The sequence below is a fragment of the Phodopus roborovskii genome, unplaced genomic scaffold (assembly GCF_943737965.1).
Source record: "Phodopus roborovskii unplaced genomic scaffold, PHOROB, whole genome shotgun sequence".
NCBI lineage: Eukaryota > Metazoa > Chordata > Mammalia > Rodentia > Cricetidae > Phodopus > Phodopus roborovskii.
The window spans coordinates 3,299,430-3,319,452 of NW_026125506.1; the positions used below are offsets into that span (position 1 = coordinate 3,299,430).

General features: G+C 55.5%; 2 protein-coding genes across 2 annotated transcripts in view; both read right to left on the reverse strand.

Moving 5' to 3' along the window:
* Sgsm1 (small G protein signaling modulator 1) overlaps window positions 1-20,023 on the reverse strand; it is a 641,040-nt gene that overhangs the window by 509,420 nt on the left and 111,597 nt on the right. The window lies entirely within an intron of this gene.
* Window positions 596-7,736, reverse strand: Tmem119 (transmembrane protein 119). The gene is made up of 2 exons (XM_051176448.1): window positions 7,670-7,736; window positions 596-2,779 (listed from the first exon to the last, which is right to left on the reverse strand). The coding sequence occupies exon 2, from the start codon at window positions 2,763-2,765 to the stop codon at window positions 1,932-1,934; it is 834 nt and encodes a 277-aa protein (XP_051032405.1). The 5' UTR covers window positions 2,766-2,779; window positions 7,670-7,736; the 3' UTR covers window positions 596-1,931.

A 20,023-nucleotide genomic window follows, 5' to 3' on the forward strand; every position in this document is an offset into this window, starting at 1 on the left:
CATCGTGTATTCCGGAAGCCTAAGCTGGGCCCCTCAGACTGCACGTGGGCTCCTGGAAGGATCAGAGCTCTAGGAGACAGTAGGCTCTAGGAGACAGCCTCCCTGCCACCACCATCCTGGGAACCCGGCACAGGTTCCCAAACCCTGCCACATCTGGATCCCAGAAGGCAGTTCCTGGGCACAGGCAGGAGAGGTCACCAACACAGGAACTCGCTGTCAAAGGGAAGGAAGAAACTAGAAGTAGAGGGTCAATGACTGGGTGCATGTCTGCGGGCCAAGAGACCTGCCAAGGGTGGGTGTGGGCAATATTGTCCCACCTACAGAGAATGGAAGACTCTGCCACTGCGCTGTCCCACAGCGCAAAGACGAGGTGGCTGTGGTGTAGCCACACCAGCTGCAGAACTGTTTGACACGCCACCTCCAGGACTCCTCAGGCATGTGGGCCCAGCACCTACGGGCACCCATCGTTTCTCGGTCACACCCATCCTCAGCTCTAGGACCTGGCCAATGCCTTCCCATAATGCTGCCCACAGCCCACAGCCACCCCTCCCTCACTGTAGACTTAAGCAGCCACAGGTAGCCCAGATACTCAAGCCAGATCAAGGTTTATTATATGTTATATCTCCACACCTGAACAGCTGTGGTGTCAGGGAGCCCTGAATGGAGATGTGGGGACCCCCCCAACACCCCAACAGGACAAAGCCTCCGCACTGTCAAGGACTGAGGGATGGTGTGGGCTCAGGCTGCCAGGCCACGGTGTGAGCAAACGATGGGCCAGGCCCCTGCTCTAGCCTGGGCGTCAGAATCCGGAATGGCGGTTGTCCCAAATGCCCGTTGGCTTCCAGGCTGCTTCAGGGACCAACAGAGAAGAGCTTCCCTCCATTCCCTCATCCCAGCATCGATAACAAGGTGAGAGGCACACTCTCAGAGCTGCTGGATGCTTGCGAGAACCGGATTCCCGGCATCCGGCATCTCACTTCCTAACACCGAAACCAATCAGAAAGTGGGGTGCCTTAGAGAAAATCAGGAACGGTGTTTTCCGGAGCGGGTACTGTGAGATTGGTGTGAGACTGGACTTTGTAGCTATTCGTCATCACCCTAATTATAAAGCAGGAGGACTGACAGATTCAGATGCCCCCTCCTGGAGGGCATCACCCTACATGTGGAGGGGGGTGGGTGGGAGGGGAGGGTGGTCGGGGTGCGTGTGAGGGTGGGAGAGGGAACTGAGACCGATATGTAAAATAATAATTAAAAACAGAAAGCAAGAAAATGAAAAAGAGAAAAAGCCGGAGGAAAGAGAAGACCAGCCAGACGGGAACCCTTAGAGTAGTTGCATAAGCTTGGGGAGGGGCACAGTGGCCCCTCGGCTCACATGACTGAGTTTGTGTATCCATGCAGGGTCTAGGGGGACCCTGTGACAAGGTGTCAGGCCCTTCAGAATGCTTCCTAACTAAGCAAGTCCGCTGAGCAGAGAGAGAGTGAGCCCACATTCTGGTGTTGGGGAGGTGCGGCGAAGAGGACCCTCTGCAGTCCCTGGCGCAACGGGCTGCAACTTGCTTTCCCAGCCGGGCACGGAGCAGCTGAGGACCATGCCAGGCCCATCCGTGATGAGCCCCGGCTATCTTCCCAGCCTCACGGGGGTGGGGGAGGCCTCTGGCCTGTTCCCCTTCTGCTGTGGCTGCTCGTGGGGACTGTTGCAGCTCCAACTGAGGTGTGTTTGTCCTTCCTCTGGTAGAGAAGTGTGCTTTGGCAAGAGGCATCGAAGGCACTGGAACTTGGGGTGATGCTTCCTGGGGCGCACCGGAGGCCATCAGCTCTGCGCACTCAGGGTCAGGATTGGCGCCAGCAATGGCAGTCAGAGATAAAGGCCTTTTTTGACCAAAGAGGTGACCCTTGAGGACCTAACAGTCAGGCCCAACAGTTCCGGGGCCTCAGACACTGGGGGACACGCCGCTACAAGCACAGGGACCTTCAGGGGGGTCGGCTGGTCCCTGGGGCTCCTCCGCTACAGAGACAGACCCTTCTTGGCCCCCTTGGCCCTCACTGGCTGCAGGGGCCCCTCCAGCCTCTGCTGGGCCTGACTCCTCTGAGACCCCAAGCTTCCCTACAGGGACTCCGCATGCTGGGGCTTGCTGGGCCCCCTCCTGGCTGCTGGGTACCTCATCCTCTGACCCACCCTTCACCGGCTTTGTTCCCTCCGCACTGCCTGGCACCACTCTGGCTGGAGACCGGAGGTTCTGGGTAGCAGCCAGAATGTCGGCCTGGAGCTGCTGGGAGGAGTCCAGGGCCTCTTCCGGCCGGCTGTCGGGTGCCCTGTCAGGAACCTCGCTGAAGGCACGAGGACCCCCAGCCCGGTCACTCTGGTCCACATACTTCTTCTCCGGGAAGGAGGATGGGTAGTAGGCCGTGGTCTTGTGCTTCTGGCGGGTGATGAGAGCGGCACAGACGATGAACATGAGCAGGAAGGCCAGAGAGCCCACCACCGCGATGAGCATCACATACTGGCGGAAGAAGTCCATGATCCCATCCAGGAGGTTGGTGGGGGGCGCAGGGCCCTCCAGAGCTGTGGGCTGGGGACTCCCCGATGTGGGGCTGAAGGCTGGAGTCCGTGGTGGTGGCAGGCTCGGGGAAGAGGCTGAGGAGCCCTCAGCCTCCCCACTGCCCCCCATGTCCTCCAGGAAGGTGGCTGGGAGGGACACAGAGTAGGCCACCAAGGGCATGGGCCTCAAAAGTAGCAGCAGAGACAAGAGGAGGCTGGAAACCATGTTGACCACAGAACCTGCGGGGAAGCCGTAAGACAGAAATCAGGTTGAGAACCCAGAACACATCCCAATCCCAGCAAGTCCTGTAGCTGTGCAGCAACATGGACGCACCCCCAGGCCGTTGTACACGGAATGCCGCCTGTCCCCTCCCCTCTGATGTTCCTCGGCGTTTTACACCCTGGGTATACACTAAGGGCTCAATAGATGTTTCTTCAACAGTGAGGCCGAGTCCACGTACTAGGGTTTATTGGGCGTGGGATTCTAGTTGAAGAGGGATGCATTTGGAAACTGGAGGAGAACTTCCAATGTCATCCATTCCTCCTAGGGCACCCTCCTCCACTCCATTTGCAAGACAGGGCCCCTTACTGGGACCCAGGGCTCCTAGACTTCTCTCGTGTCCCCATCCCACTGCGTCAGAGCATCAGAGCATCGACGGCATGTGCCATCACACCGGGCTTTCAACATGGGGGTGAGAGACGCAACGCAGATCTAACAGCGCCACCTCCAGAGCCATCTCCCAGCCCAAAGAGGGATTTATCATGGGCCCAGAGGTGGTGACTTAGACCTTCAATCCCCGGCACTCTGGAGGCCGAGGCAGGCTGATCTCTGTGGGTTCAAGGCCAGCGTGGCCTACAGAGTGAGCTCCAGGAGAGCCAGGACTGTTATATAGAGAAACCCTGTCTTGGAAAACCCAAAGAGAAAAAGAGGGGAAAAAAGAAATTTGTCATGGAAGCCTGAGAGCCTCCCAGTGGGGGAAGGGCCATGACTGTCCCCATTTCCAGCTGCAGAAATCAGGGCTCAGGGGAAACTAAGGCTCAGGGAGATCTGGCAGGTGGAAAGGAAATAATGGCCTGAGGGCTCTAAGAGATGGAGCTGGGGTGGGGGACCAGATGGCTGAGGGACACCTTTAAACAGGAAGTATCCCCAGAGCACTGTTACCCTGGGGCCTTGGTAGCTCCAGCATAGGCTTTTCCAATCCACCCACTTCCTTTTCCAGAAGATTCTAGGCTTTGAAGCTGCCAGGTCTGCACACTCCATAGGAGGCCTGGTTGCCAGGATGGAGCTCAGGGCATCTGCACCCCCTGAACCCACAATCCTTGGCGGCCTGGACTTCACTGTGAGCCCCCAAAATACCCAAGAGGTTCCAGGGGGAGCCGCAGTTCCTGGGGAGACAAAGCCAGCCCACACTTCAGCCCCTCCTCACTGCCATGACTAAATGGGAACCAGATGTGCCCCTCCCCCCTGCAAGGCTGCTCCCTGCATGAACCCCCAGACCCCAGACAGCCAGGCTAATTAATAAATTCCTCATTGCCCAAGTTTACACTAACTCTCCCTGCCGGGGGAATGTGATCTGGGGTTCAAACTCTTGCTAGCCCAGCAAAGGGCTCTGGTGCCCTGAGGGCTAGAAGTCTAAGACTGCGAAGGCTTCAGGGCCCTGTCTCAGGGGTCTCCCTCAGAGGACTAAGGGGAGACAGAAGCAGAGGCCCAGAGCAGGCAACAGGCCACACAGCAAGTTTCTGAGCTGCGCCATGGTCACGGGCCCTGCTTGAAGACACTGGTGGTATTATTACCTGCCTCTTGTGTGACAGGGACTCAGGAAGCCTGTCATTTAGTGACTGTCCCAGTGGGCTGAAGCCTTCCGGTTGGTTATGTGCCCTGAGCCCTCAGTATCAGAGGAAACTGGGCGTCTCTTAACCTCCTGGTCTTCCCAGTCAGCTCTGGGTGACTCACAACACCACAAATGCCGTGTGTGTGTGTGTGTGTGTGTGTGTGTGTGTGTGTGTGTGTGTGGTGTGTGTGTGTGTGTGTGTGGGTATGGGTGTGTGTGTGGCGGGCGTGTGTGTGTGGCGTGTGTGTGTGGCGTGTGTGTGCGGCGGGTGTGTGTGGCAGGTGTTGTGTGTGTGTGTGTGGTGTGTGTGTGTGGCATGTGTGTGCGGCAGGTGTGTGTGTGTGGCGTGTGTGTGTGGTGGGTGTGTGTGGCAGGTGTGTGTGTGTGGCGCGGGTGTGTGTGTTTGGCTGGTGTGTGTGTGTGGGGGGGTGTTGTAATGCTGTTCATCTTTACTATTAAGTTCTTTTAGCTACATTTTTAAAATGCTTTCTATCTTGCTGGGATCCACAGCAGGGGCCTCTGCACTGATGCAGAGTCAAAACTGGCTCAAACAGCAAAAGGCTGGCAAATGGGCCAGCGAGATGGCTCAGCAGGAAGGGAGATTGCTGCCAAGGCCGATGCCCTGAGTTTGATCTCCAGGATCTCTCGAAAGAGAGAACAGCTCCCATAGTGTCCTCTGACCCCCTCTCACACACGTGATCTGCGCAACCCCTATAAATAAATAAACATTACAAACTTTATTTTCTAAAGTGGTTAAATTATCACTTCGCTCATCTTATTTATCTTCCTTTTTCTGCTGTGCCAGAGCCTCTGCGCGCTAGGCAAGCTCTCTGTTGCTGAGCCCCTGGGCTCATGAACGGTGATGGTCTAGAAGTCCGTGGAGGATGATTCATCTCAACCCTCTCCCTAGGTCCAGGCCCACAATGAATAGATACCCTTCAGGTTCTGAGTGGATGGTGACATGTCCAAGGACATACAGAGAGTCTGTGACTGGGCTGGGATTTGATTCCTCTGTCAGCTGTGGGCATCCACATGCTGTGAGGGTACACATGCCTGTGCATGTGTACCAGTGTGCACACGTGTGCACATCAGACGACACTCTGGGATGTTACACCCAGGGGTCTCTCCATGCCAGCTGGGAGTCACCAAGGGGGCTGGGCTGGCCCCTGTCCCTGCCTTTCTGGGCTGAGATTTCAGGTGCACATCGCTACGCCTGGCTTTTTTCCTGTTGGGCTTCAATTCCTCGTTTTTCTCCTGGCAAGCATCTTACTGACCTGCCCCCCACCCTGCATTGCATCCTCCCCTTTGGGGTGGTGCTGGGGACCAAACCCAGCGCCTCATGCATGTTTGGCAAGGGCTCTGCCACTGAGCTACACCCCAGCACTGGGGCAGCCCTCGGGAGACAGAAGTGGGTTGACAAATTCAAAGCCATCCAGGGCCATACATAAGATGCTATCTAAAAGAGTTGTGGCAAGTGAGGATTGTGGCTCCAGGGGGACAGGCCACCCTGACCACAGTGCCTGAGCGCTGTACACGTCCCCAGGCATGCTGACTGCAGATACATCAGCAGGAAAGCCACCGGGCTAGCTTGATCAACCTGGCCATGCCATGTCTAAATCTGCCAGCTGGCTCCTCTGAGCCTTACTTTCCCCAACTTCAAATGGGCCACGGTGGGGTGACTCCAGGTTGAGACTCTGAGAGCTGCTGACATTGTGTGAGAGAACATTCTAGAAGTGCCAGCACAGGCTTGATCCCATAGGAAAGCTGGAATTCAGGAATGGAATGCTCCAGGCAGGGTAAGCCAGCATTTTCCCCTCAGCAGACCCATGACTGTCCTCACTTGCTCTGGCCCCCGACACCCCTAGCGGAAGAGCAGAACACATGTGCGTATACGTGTGCACAGACGCATACATGTAGACAGTAATGCCACAGACAAGAGAGCACCCCGAAATCAGCCCAGGGGATACAGAAGGAAATAGCAGGAACTAGTCCTATCCCTAAAGAGCAAGTCCCTAACTCTCGGAGTCCCCACCTACTTTCCTCAGTCCCCAAGAACGGCAGCAGGCAGCTAAGTGTGGGGACTCAGCCCTGCATGGAGCTAGCCAAATCCTGTAGGAGATGGCGATGTGACCCTGGGTGGCTCCCCTAAACCCTCTGGGCCCCAGTTTCCTCTCTGTGGAACAGAAGAATTGACCCAAACACAGCCGAAATGACTGCTAGATGCCAGGCACCCCCGACCAGCCTCCCAGGGGCAGCGGGGTCTCCTTGGCCTCCCGGGCTTATCCTGCACAAGGACTCAGGGTGGCAGGCTGATTACTCCTCTGTTTTTACCCCAGAGGAAAGTCACTGCCCAGCAGAGCCCTGCTGGAGAGGAGGCTCACAACAGCCTCATGTCACCTCCCAGTTGTGTCTGGACTAGGGCATATCAGCTCCCCGAGCTCTAGCTTCTACATCTGTGCAATGGGGACAGGTCACAGTTATGCCTGGTACATACGTGTCAGCAAGCGCATGAAGCAGATTGTCTAGGATGCCTTCCAGGGCCCTCTCTCTTAGGAGCTGCTGTTTTAATTGGAGATGGTCATGAATATGCAGATGAGGCGAAGCTAACCCTAAGGACCGAGTACCCCAGGACTTGAGGCTGACTAGGCAGAGCCTCTGTTCCACCCCCACCCAAAAACTGGTGGCCAGTGATGGAGGGGCAGGCCATAGAAACCTGGCTTCAATTAGACTTGGGGGGAGGGGGCTCTGGCTGAAGCATCCTGTCCACAGCCTATTCCCCTGGGGCTGCCAAGGACAGGGATCTGTACCCCTGGAGAAGTCTGGAAGGAGACTGAGATCTCAGAGCCTACACACAAGCTTACACACACACACACACACACACACACACACACACACACACACACACCAGCAGCAGCAGAAGCCAGAACCTACAACACACAACTCCAAAACCCTCCAGCAAGCTCCCACAGCCACCAGCTCTTATGCACACATACACCAACTGGTGCTTGAGACATCCCGGGGCACAGCCTACAGCTGCTCACAGGACAATGCAAGTTCCCACCAGCAGCACACTGGCCTTGGAAATGACACGCCGGCACCCTTCCCGCATCCCAACTACACACACGCACCCTTCTGGTGACCCCTGCATCCATGCACACACATCTTACCGCATGCATGCAAACTCACAGCCTCAAACACATACCCACACATTTAGGAATTCTGGAAAAAGTTCTCCAAGAGGCACCAGCACCAAACTCCAAACCACCTCAGACTTTCAGAGCTGCAGGTTGGGACTTACCAGCTCCCTGTGAAGGAAGGAAGGCCAGGGGCCACTGCCAGGTCAGACCAGCCTGGCCCTGCTAGACAGCCCGACAGTCGACAGTCAGTCGCCTGCCGGCTGCTGCCACCGTCTGCCTCTGCCGCCAGCTGCTCTGGCTGGTGCCTGCCCACCTTGGCCTCCAGGCCCTCCCTCCTCCTTCCTCCTCCCCGCTGGGCTGGAGGGCCAGCTTGATTTCATTAAGAGAGCTTGGGGGTGGGGCCAGTGAAGGGAGGGACTATTCTAGGCCACACACCCTCCTCACACTGCATGCTGGCTTCCTCCTGACCTCAAGTCCCCTGGGCAGACTCAGACAATTGACAGACAGAGGGGCTTCCAGGAGGGTTTCCCCAGAACTTCAAGCTGAGGTCCTTCCCATCCCCCGCCACACACACATTCCCGGGGGTGGGGGGGGGGCGAGGTCAGGAGGCTCTGAGGCCCCTGGAAGTGGGAAGGAAAACTCTCCATGGCCCGTTCCAGCTGTGACTCAGGATTTCCAGGCTTAGGGTACAGAGTGGGAATGGGGGTGTTTCAGGGAACCCTGATGGCGCTGGGTTCAGGCACTGTCCCGTTCCTTCCTGCCCTGGACTCAGTTTCTCCATTCTTAGGGATGAGAAGGAGCGCCCTGAGGTACCGGGGCACCCCGCCTTCTACCTCCCAAAGCCCCGGCAGGGCAGCTTGAGCAGAAATTATGAGCCCATTCCACAGAGGTGGGAAGAAGATGAGGGAACTCAAATGGTGCAGCTAGGCCATGAGAATGGTAGCGAACGGCCCGGCCTGAAGCACCATGGGTGCTTTCACAGGTGAATCCAGTGACCTGTGAGCACTCCATGCGCTCACTTACCCACATGCTTGTTTATTCCCATAAGCACCCGGTGCATTCCCGCTCTGCAGAGCGGGTCCCAGATGGAATGCAGACACACCACCCCCTTCCAGGAGGTGGCAGGCTTCTGGGGCTATGTGCACCGAAATTCATCATAGTGTGTGCATTGGCCTTCTGCAAACCAGAAGGGGTTCCATGGCAGGAGAGAGCCCACAGGGAAGCCAGGCAGGAAGGCTGACACACCCTGGAACCCCACCTGTAAGCACTGGACAAGGGGGGGCTGACAAGGCGCTTCAGGGGATGAAGGAATAAGGATGGCCCTGGCCCTGCCTAACCTGCCTCAGACTAGCCATCAGTTTCAGAGGCAGCCAGACCTCCCCAGGGCCACTCCCCAGGGAGCATGCCCTGTCCCCAACAGACTGAGGACTTGTGTCAGGAGTCTGGTTTAAGGAAAAGCCAGACCCACAGCCTCATCAAAGGTTCTGGAAGCTTCCTGCATGATTTGGCTTTGGGCCTCATCCTCCCCTTTGTCCAGCAGCCACACAGAATCCTCAAGCAGTGAGCTCAGTGTTCTCTGGCCTCTTCCTGTCACCTTGGGGTGACCAAGGGCTATCATGTCCCCACCAAGGTCCCTGGACCACATAAAATGCTCTTGACCATGGAGGCCTTCGTGACTCGGTCACAGGGTCCGGGTATAGACAGCAACAGGCCCCAGATCAGGTCTACGCACGCACTCCTGTCTCGCCCCAGGGATACAGGGTCTACCTTGGTGCTGACTGGGGCTGGCTCCAGACTCCGATGCCAAAGTCCACAGATGCTCAAGTCCCTCAGGCAACTCTACACGGTGCCTTTGCAGAACCAGACCTGCTGACCCCTCCGCAGCCTGCTGTGCCTTTTAGCATCCCAGTGTGCCACTGACATCTCTTCCTTTTCATTTTCTCTCCCTTTGTTTTCCTTTTCTTTTGAGACAAGAGTCTCCTGTACCCCAGGCTGGTTCACGTTTGACAAGTGAACCGAGTACATTCTGGAGCTCCTAATCCTCGGGAGTGCAGGGGTTTCAGCCCGCAACCTGGACTGCATGGGACGGGTTTGCATGCCTGCTGGTGGGCCCCCGAGCTGCCTCCGGGTGACCGATTGCTGCTGTGGTGCACGCACAGGCAGTCGCTCTACTCTGTTAAGGAGAGCACAGCGTCATTTTTGCTGAGCCTGACGACACAGAGCTCAAAGACCCTGAGCAGCCACATCTGGCCTCCTGGGAGAGACCTGCCTTGCAGTCTGGTGCCGTGGCACCCTGACAGGGTGCTGCTGTTGGCGGAGATGTGTGAGAGTGAAGCTCTGTGCCAGAACAGGAAACTGAGGCGCACGGCGGCGGAGTGGCATGCCTTGCGGTAATGGAAGGCCGCATGTAGGGTCCCTTCCGATGCACCAGTTTCTATTTCCAAATCTTCCAAAGTGCCACCACCCGGCCAGTGACCCAACTCTTACTGGGCTGTCACAGCCCATCCCCTCTCCTACCTGGACATGCCAGGAGAAAGGGACCGTAGGGCCACACACACACACACACACATCCACACACCTGTTCACACATGTGTGTGTTCACACAGCACATACCCTATACACGCCCAGGAAGTGCCACTCATGAACAGAGACAAAAGAGCCCAGCACCCAGCTGCCACAGGTCACAGCACTTTGCCTGGGCCACAGCTAAACATGAGTTTGGGTTAGATGCTAGTCACTGACTCCCACCTACAGACATCCCAGATTTCACTCATTCTGCAGATACGTCCCAAGACTGTGGCGTCCAGCCCGCAGTAAGTAAGGTCTTCAGAGCCAGTGACAGCAAAGAGGCCCGACCCGAGCTCACAAAAGAGGAATAAGCAAGGGAACCGCAAAGGGTTCTGGGGCTGCACCCTGGGCTGGGAGCTGGGAGGAGTTGCTCGGGGCTGCGTGTGCTATATGGATGGGTGTCTAGCCCGGTCCCCAGGCTTCCGCTGTAGGAAGTAACTGTAGATGGAAGGCACAGAGGCAGGAGAGTTCCCGGCAGCTGGACAGCATGTGCAAAGGCCCTGAGGCAGTCAGGAACACAGTGCCACTGAGGCAGCTCCTAAATACTGCCGGGCTAGCGTGGCTCAGCCAGGTCTGCAGGGACAAAGGACTGTCTTGCCTGGGGCCCTCTCCTAACTCCACCTCTAGGACAGTGGTTCTCGGCCTTCCTGATGCTACGACCCTTTACTACAATTCCTCGTAAAGTCATTTCATGACTGTAATTTTGCAACTGTTATGAATCATAATGTGAACATCTGGTGTGCAGGATAGCCGATATATGATCCTGGGGGCGGGGGCGGCCCACGGGTTGAGAACCTGTGGATTCCCCGTCTAGGACGACACCTGAAATCAGTAAATGACACCTCTGCCACCTGATCCTGCACCGTCAGAAGCTCCATCCTTCCCCAGTGTCTCACACCACGTCCCATGATTTCTGGGACACGTGTGTGGGGCCTGGCTGGCTATGGCCTCTATGGGGCGTGGGCAACCCTGTGGTGTGGAGTACAGGCTGGGCTGTTCACTAGCAACCCATAATTTCAGAGGCCCAGAGCAGAACCAGGGTTTCTGCTCTGCCTGGAAACACTTCAGAGACCCTGCCCTGAAACCCTTGCAATTAGCAGCCACAGCGCCCTGCTCAGCAGCCCTGGCCAGTGCCAGCCCACCCCAGTCCCCAGCTCCACCCCTTCATGGTCCCAGGGCCACATGTAATTACACAATCCTAAGCACTGGGGCCTGCCTTCCAAGCAAAAATAGCCGGGTCTTTCATGTGGCTAGAGAGGCCTGGGCTGCAGCCCCATCACGGCGCAGGCCTGTGGAGGAATACCGTGGAGTTCTATCCGCCTCCTAGACGTTTGTCAGTGTAACCCAGGTGGCCATCAAGATGAGCTACGGCAAGCCGGAGACGCAGGTGGCTACAGCAACTTAGGGGAGAGAAGGGTTTACCTTCTCATAGGTCGCATCATGAAAGGAAATCATGGCAGGAAGCCGTGGCTTCTTTTCAGGCCTGTGCTCAAACAGCTTTCTCATACGGCCCGGGGCTGTCCGTCTAGGGGATGCTGCTGCTCACGGTGGGCTGAGCTCTTCTCCATCAAACCCCGAGATAATCCCCAACCCTTCGCAGATGACTCTAGGCAGGCTGGGTCCAGTTGACAGAGCCGAATAGGACAGTTGCCCAATAGGTTGAGGGCTCACCTAGCTGAGGTGCTGAGTTCCTCCTGCAGCAAGCAGGAGCCGTGCGTGACGACACATGCCTATAACCATACAAGGCGGAAGCAAAAGGATCAGGAGTTCAAAGACACCCTTGGGCACACAGCGAGTTCAAGCCCAGCCTAGGCTGCACGATACCGCCTCATAAACAAACAAACAAATACACACACCCCCAAGCCCCACAAGACTAGGTCCGATTCACCTGTGGTTTGAGATGTCCAAAGGTAACTCTTGGTGTGTGTGTATGTGGAGGTGGGGGGTGTCTGGCTGGCAAAGGTCCCAAGTGACAGGAAGGTCCTGGAGACTGTGGCCTTCAGGTTTGGGTCCCATTGGAGGGACACACAGCTGGACAGTGGAGATCTGCCTGCCCTGTCCAGGTTATGACTCAGTTCAAAGAGCTCTTAAGAACCCACATCCCTCCGCAGCGGGTTACACACTACAGGCCAAGGACCGGGGTCCCAGAACTTCCTGTGGCCAGGTGGCCAGCCAGCTGTGGCTGCCTTGTAAACATTTACATTCTCCCCGTGGAAGGAGACACTTTGTGAGACTCACCGGGGGCCATGGTGGTGGCTGCAGGGCAGCTGATGGCTGTATCAGCTCCACGCTGGGGCCTTCCAGGCTAGTCACCACGGCCCTCCCGGCTCTGCACACCCCAGGAAGTGTCAGGGCAGGGGTTGGGGACAGGAGGGGAGCAGGGAGGGGGCTGAAGTTCCCAAGCACAGGATTCTGCCTCCATTTCTCCTGCCCTCCTTAGCCCTTTAGCCCCACCACGCCACCCTCCCCTCCCCCCGCATCATGGTATGTTCTGGACATTTCCCAAGTGCCACACAGGCCTGTCCTTGTGGAACCCACATGCTGGTCAGAGGTCATGGACCATTCTGAGGATGACTTGACATTGCATTGGTGCTGTGGGGCTGGCCACAGAGCAGGGGGAAGGTGACATTCCAGCAAAGACCTGAAGGGGGCGGCAGTAGGTCCAGGCAGAGGAAGAGTGATGCAAAGGTCCTGGGGTAAGGTCACCTGGGAGCGAGATCAGCAGACGGGTGGGCATGGGAGGGTGTGAAGTCAGAAGGCAGTGGACCAGGCCTGGAGCTCTGGGGACATGTTGGTCTCCATGCTACCATGCTTGTGTGGCTCATGTATGTAAAACTTGGCTTTCACACGTCAGGCACCTGCACACCCACAATACTTTTTTCTCAAGGACCCAGAGAAAGGCATCTTCGGGGCCCCATCTCCAGGCAGGGCAAGGGCTCTGTGACAGCCCGCTCATGACTATGCGGGCCTCTGGTCCCTACCTCGGTTTCCTCCACTTGACCACATAGTTCCCACTCAGCCCTCTGCCCCTGGGCCAGGGGTTATCCACGGACAGCTGCATGGGGGCGCAGGGGACTTCCAGGACATCCAGACCACCTACCAAGTGGAACCGGGCCTTTGGGTGGGATCAAGGAAGCAAAGGGTGTCACCAGTAGCACACTACCTGCCCTGAGGGTCTGTGGCTTGGCAGGGACACCCGCGCATTGAGTGGCCAACCAGCCAGTGCCGCCTCCCTCTGTTGTCTGACGAGGGTTCCTGTGGGGAGGCTGGGAGCCCTTGTCACCCAGATGAGAACCATCACGGTGGCAGTGGTCCCACGGGGAACTAAGGGTGATTGATGGCCATGGATGCTGGTAGCAGCACCCAGCAGGGCTCCACAAGGCAGAGGAAGGCTCAGCCACCCCACCCCCTCCTCAAATTCCACCGTATCTGTAGGGAAATGTCCTGAACTTGGGCAGCTGTGCACAAAGCCCTCCCACTGGCCACCCTGCCCCAGGGCCTCGGCAGGTGGAGCAACTAGACAGACCCTCTAGCCTGGGCACAGGCTAGCAGTGTGGGTCAGTTGGGGTTGGGGGGGATGGGCCCAACAGCTGGAAACATCTGGTTTGAATTGTCACTTAGAAGCTCGGGCCAGGCAGCCAAGGAATTTGTGAGTTAATTTTAGGCCAAAACACAGAGAGCTCAGCAGGGCGGGGTCTGGGTCCCTAAAACCACAGAAGCAGACAGGCTGAGAGGGTTGTGAGGCCCCCATGGTGCCCCTGGGATGGTCCTGCCTGCCTCCCAGCTGGGGACTTAACTCGCCCATGGGCATAGATTGTCACCAAGGGTTCCTCCTCTCCACTTCAAGCAGAGGAAGTGAGAGGCCCAGAGCTGAGGGAGTTGTGCTATATCACACACACACACACACACACACACACACACACACACGCAGGCACACACGTGCACACGCACTCGCACATACATGCGCACACACTCACGCACACGCGCACACGCACACTCACACGCACGCACATATGTACACGCACGCACATGCACGCACACGCACACACTAAGCAAGCATCAGAGCTGGGATTTGAACCAGCTACTCTGACTTTGAGACCTGTTGAGGCTTCCGTTGTCATCTGTGCCTTCAGCCTCTCACAAAGGGCTCTCTGAATCCCTGCTGTGGGCCATACACAGTGACAGGGAGTATGAGCTAAGTCCTCCAATAGCACACATCCACCCCCACTGCCTGGATGAGGGAAAGGGGCTGCTGATGGCTAGAGAGGTCTTACCTGAGCAGATGGACTTCAAGCTGAGACCTAAAGGAATTCAAAGATGCCAGCTATGCATAAATCTGTGTGCATCAGCTATGCAGAGATCTGTGTGCGTCAGGCGTCAGGGACCGCACATGCAAAGGTCCTGAGGTAGAAAAACGTGCACCGAGGAGCAGAAAGGTTTGAGGAATGGGGGCTCGGTGGGAGGTGCCCAGCGCCTCCCTTTAAGCATCCGATGCAGGTGTGTGTCAGAAAATTCACAAGGGCAGAGTTGGGCCCAGAAACTTCCATCATGAGCCTTTGCATTCAACGTCTCCATAGGGGCTGCTGAACTCTTGAGGGACATTGCCTGAAGTTGTGGCTCTACGTGACAGAGACCAGAGCCAAGGCCAGATAACCACATGTCCAGAATGAGCCACTGCAGGGCTTTAGTGATCGAGCCAGCCATCAGGTGCTCCGGCTTCTGTACCCACAGTAGCTGTCACCTCCTACTAACTTTGACCGAGGTAGGGGCTCTGCAGCCCAGAGTCACAAACAGAGGCACCACCAAGACCCCGTAACCAAGCTCATGGGGACCCAGATGTCAATCGTGGCTTCCGGAAATCACTGGGAAGGAAAGTTCTGGGGTCACTCCTATTATGCAAGGAACCTCAAAGCTATAGACACCAGGGACCACCCTGTAGGGGGACCCTGCCCCGTTGAGCTGCAACCTTATGTGGCTGTGACAGCCAAAAAATACCTACAGAAAGGCCAAATATCCCCTGGGAGGTGACGCCTCTGCAGCCTTCCTGTGCGGGCAGGGGCACCAGGGATGGTGGTTTCGCTGCATGGGGAGGGCTGGACCCCGATGTCTTCGCACTAATTTTTTTTTTTCTGACCATGAGAAATCTTAAGAAGACGGACTCAGATTTCATTTAACATAGATATCATGGACATTTCCCACGTTTGCCTTTTTAAAGTGTGTGCATGCGAGTGTGTGCCTGTGTGGGTGCGCACATCTGTGTGTGTGTGTGTGTGTGTATGGATGGGTGCACACATGCTATGGCGTATATGTGACATTCAGAAAACAACCCTGTGGAGTACTTCTTGCCTTCGCACGTTCATGTGAGCTTTCAGGGATCAAACTCTTGCCAAGCTTGTGTGGCAAGTCCCTTTGCCCGAGCCGCCTCCCTGGGCCCTCGTCAGTTGCCATTGTTCCATTTCCTGGAGACAGGTGTTACTCTGCAGTTCAGCCTGGTGTGATGTTTGCAATACAGCCCAGGTAGCCCTTAAACTGAAGCAATCCTCCAGCCTCAGCTCCCTGAGCACTGGAACGACAGGCATGAACCACCACAGCTGGATCCCATATTGTCCTCAAGACATCACTTTCAGGCGCTTGAAGAATCCGTTATGAGGACAGGGTTGGAGCTGATAAACTTCCAGATGTCACAACATTTTGCCGATATATCCAGGCCACCCGCTCTGTGCCAGGGGCTGTGGCAGAAAAAAAAAAAAAAAAAAAAAAAAAGAGTCTTTCTTCCTGACCACAAACATGTCTCATCTGTACCTGGGGACTGTACCTGGTTGTTTTTGCTCTTTACTATTTGGGGGCCCACCACCCAGCTCCCAGATAAATACACACATGTATATGTGCATGCACGTGCACACACGTGCATGTGTGCGCATGCGTGCACGCGCACACACACACACACACACACACACACACACACACGAATGCCTGGCCTTGGCTTGTTCCAGCCAGCTTCTCTTAAATTATCCCATCTACCTTTTACCGCTGGGATTTTGTCTTTATCCTATATAATTTCTTTACCTCTTATTCCATGGGTGACCCTGCTGTCATCTTCCTTCTTTTAATCCTTCTCTTCCCATATTTCTCCTCCTATTTATTCTCTGCCTGCCACACACATCTATCCTTTCTCCTGCCTTGCTAGTAGCCCTTCAGCTCTTTGTTAGACCAATCAGGTGTTTTAGGCAGGCACAGTAACGCAGCCTCACAGAGTTAAACAAATACAACATTAAAAAAAATGTGATGCATCTTTGCATCATTAAACAAATGTTCCACAGCAGAATCTAAGGTAACAAACACATCTCTAATATTCTACAACAGGGGACTGCATGTGGTATGAGAAGATGGTAGCCTTAAAAGCTCAAAGGGATAGTGGCGCACACCTTTAATCCCAGCACTGGGGAGGCAGAGGCAGGTGGATCTCTGATTTTTAGGCCAGCCTGGTCTACAGAGTGAGTTCCGGGACAGTCAGAGCTCTGTAGGAGTTTGTCTTCCTCTTGTTACAATACCACCTAGGTCACCATGGCATCCTACTCTGATGAACTCATTGAAAGGCCTCACTTCCGCATACTATCAACACATGGACTTTGGGGTCCCTTTCAAGACATTGAAGCCAGAGCAGTTACCACTTTCCTCCAGGCAGAGGCTCCACACCCTACCTCCTGCCTTTCCCTTTCCATCAAGCTGCAGTCTCCCGCCAGATAAAACAATCTTCCCGGGAAGCCCCAGCCCCACCTTGCATGAGGGTCAGTGTGAGACTGTGAAGACAAACCTAGCTGGCAGCAAGGGAGCATGGTTACCGCGGTTGCCGTGGCTGTTTGTCTGGGTGTCCTATGTATCCACAACCCTGGGTCCACCCAGGCTACAGATAAGCACCCAGAGGAGCAAAGAGGCCCTCAGGAAGCACCCAGCAGGTCTCAGGCTGATGTCTGTCTCCTTCCTAAACCGGGAAAGGAAAACCTGTGAGTCTTTGGGTGACAGCCACCTGAGGGTAATACCCACCCACCCACCTGGGGGTGACATCCACCTGAACAGTAAACAGTGGTCTTTGGGTGACATGAGCAGACACAGCGGCACCCACCCTGCAGCTGGAGGGTGCAGCTGAGCAACCAGGCTCGTCTCCACATCCAGCACCAGAGTGAGGATGCGGAGTTTGTCATTCCCCAGGAATAAGAGTGGGGACAAGCATGGGAGGTTGTCGCGGTGACCAGATCCATCCAGAGATCAGAAGCAGCTGGGATCAGGGAGCTGAGCCCACGAGATTGGGAGATTCTTCTGTACCTGTACATTCTCGTCGGGAACACCAGCCCCCAAATAGTGACACAGATGCTTATTGTTAATTATGGAAGCCTGACCTTTAGCTCAGGCTCTTATAACTTAACCCTTCCTATTAATCTCTGTTCTGCCACGTGGCTTTTTTTTTTAACCTTCTGTTTATTATGTATGTCTCTCCGTGTCTCCCAGGTGTCTCTCGAAGGTTTAGATTCATCCCCCAAGTCCCTCTCTCCCGGAAATCCCGCCTAACATCTTCCTGTCTAGCTATTGGCCACAGCACTTTATTAAACCAATCAGATTACCCCACGACATTTTCCTGGCTTTGCAACCCTCTTCACCATAAAGCATGTGGTTCTGGGCATTCAAACTCGGAGCCTCGAGCTTGGCCAACAAATACTTTTACTTACAGAGAGAGCCCTTTCCCTAGCCCTTCTGAACTTTAAAAAATAGTTTTAAAATATCACGGGCTAGAGGGATGGCTCAGTGGTTAAGAGCACTGGCTGCTCTTCCAGAGGACCTGAGTTCAATTCCCAGCAACCACATGGTGGCTCACAGCCATCTGTAATGAGATCTGGCACCCTCTTCTGGCCTGCAGGTATCCATACAGGTAGAATACTGTATACTTAATAAATAAATAAATAAATAGATCTTTAAAAATGTTTAATTATACATGTGGATGTGTTTCTGTATGGGTACACATGCATGAGTGCAGTGCCCAGAGAGGCCAGAAGAGGGAGTTGGGTCCCGTGGAGCTGGAGTTACAGGTAGTTGTGAGCCACAAGACCAGAGTGGTAGGGACTAAACTCAGGTCCTCTGAAAGTGCAGTAAGTGCTCTTAAGCGCGGATTCAGCTCTCCAGCCCCTTCCTGAGCTTTTATGATATATGATATAAGATATGTATATGTGTGTGTGTGTATCATAAACAGCCCCTTCCTGAGCTTTTATGATATATGATATAAGATATGTATATGTGTGTGTGTGTGTATCATAAACATCTTTTAAAAATCGTGAGTGTTTCACTTCCATGTGTATATATGCACCATGCACCACATACATGCCCGGTGCCTATAGAAATGAGAAAAAGGCATCAAATACCCTGGAGCTGGAATGGCAGGTGGTTGTGAGCTGCCCTGTGGGTGCTGGGATCGGAACCCAGGTCCTCTGGAAGAGCGGCTGGTGCTCTTAATCACCGAGCCGTCTCTCCAGCCCCTTCCTGGACATTGTAACATTAGAATTCACATTCCTACACACGGCCTTTGTGCTTGGTTTCAGTGAGTGAGGTAGGCGTGCCGGTATCTGCTCTTGTTTATTCTGAATATTATTCCACCGTAGGGACATACCACAGCGTGGTTACCCTTAGCCACCTGAATCTGGCTGTTGGGACTCAGGCTGCTGCCAGCCTGTGTGAATGGACTCAGATCAGCCTGTATTTGCATTCTCTTGGGCAGATGCCTGGGAGTGGGATTCCCAGGTTGCGCAGTGATTGTTCTGAACGCTATGGGAATCTGCTCAATTGGTTTCCAAAGTAGATGCGCCATCTTTCTGGGACCCCATCAACCACACTGGGCACCCCGGCCCCTCCCTGCCCAGCTGTGCGCTGCTGTGGTCGGTTTCAGTCTCCGTGCGCTGGGACCCTCATGAGGGCTTCCTGAGCGGTCCCCCGATGGCTGATGGTGTCAGGGTTTGCCTTCACACCCCACAAGGCTAAACCTCACTTAGGGGCCCCTCCCTCCTCACCACAACCCTCTACTGCCTTTCCCACAAGCCCCGCTTGCTCTTCCTCCCGTCCTCTCTGACTGCAGCATCCACATCCTCAGTCTCGCCAGACCCCTGCAGCAACCCTCCCTCTTCCAGATACCCCTCCCTTGCCTTGTTCATGTCCCCCCCCCACACACACACACCCCTGAGCCCACACTCGTGCACACCCCAGCACACTGTGACTTGGGCGAGTGGCACACAGGGAGGAAAGCCTGAGCTCTAGTCCAGATCGGTTGTCACGTGAAACACCCACGTGATGGGTGGGCGGGGCATAAACAGCCTACCAACTGCCTGCCCCGCCTGCTGCCTGACCCCCTTCCTGACTCTCCTGGCTTTTTGGCGGTGCAAGCCCTCCTGGTTTCGGAGTTTCAGATTCCCAGCAGCAGCGCGGTGATCTCTGCACCCCTGTTGCAAGGGTTAGGCACGCACGCAGCAAGTGCCCAGCCCACGCCTGCCTTCTTTGTGCTGGGCCTGGCTCTGCATCACCCGGGTCTCTACAGACAGGGGCTGGTTCTGCTCATCCGAGTAACCATGCCTTTCCTCTGGTCCAAGAAGCAATTAAGGGTGACAAGGGGGACTTCCAGATGACAGGGAGGTCAGCGGAGTGACCATGGGACATAGGATTTCCCCAGAATCCCACTGAGGCACCGCTGCAGGGCCAGGATTCCAATCCCAGACCGGCTGTGTGATGAGCCGGGAGTTCGCTTCCCCACGCCTCCATTTCCTCCTCTATGAAGTGGACAACATGCAAGGGTCTCCTTTGAAGGCAGCTTGAGGGGTTCAGGGAGATGCTGCGGCCGTGTGTGGGTTCGCCGAGTGGATGCCTTGGCTGACTCGGGTTCTGCATGGTCAGTCAGGTCAGGGCATACAGAG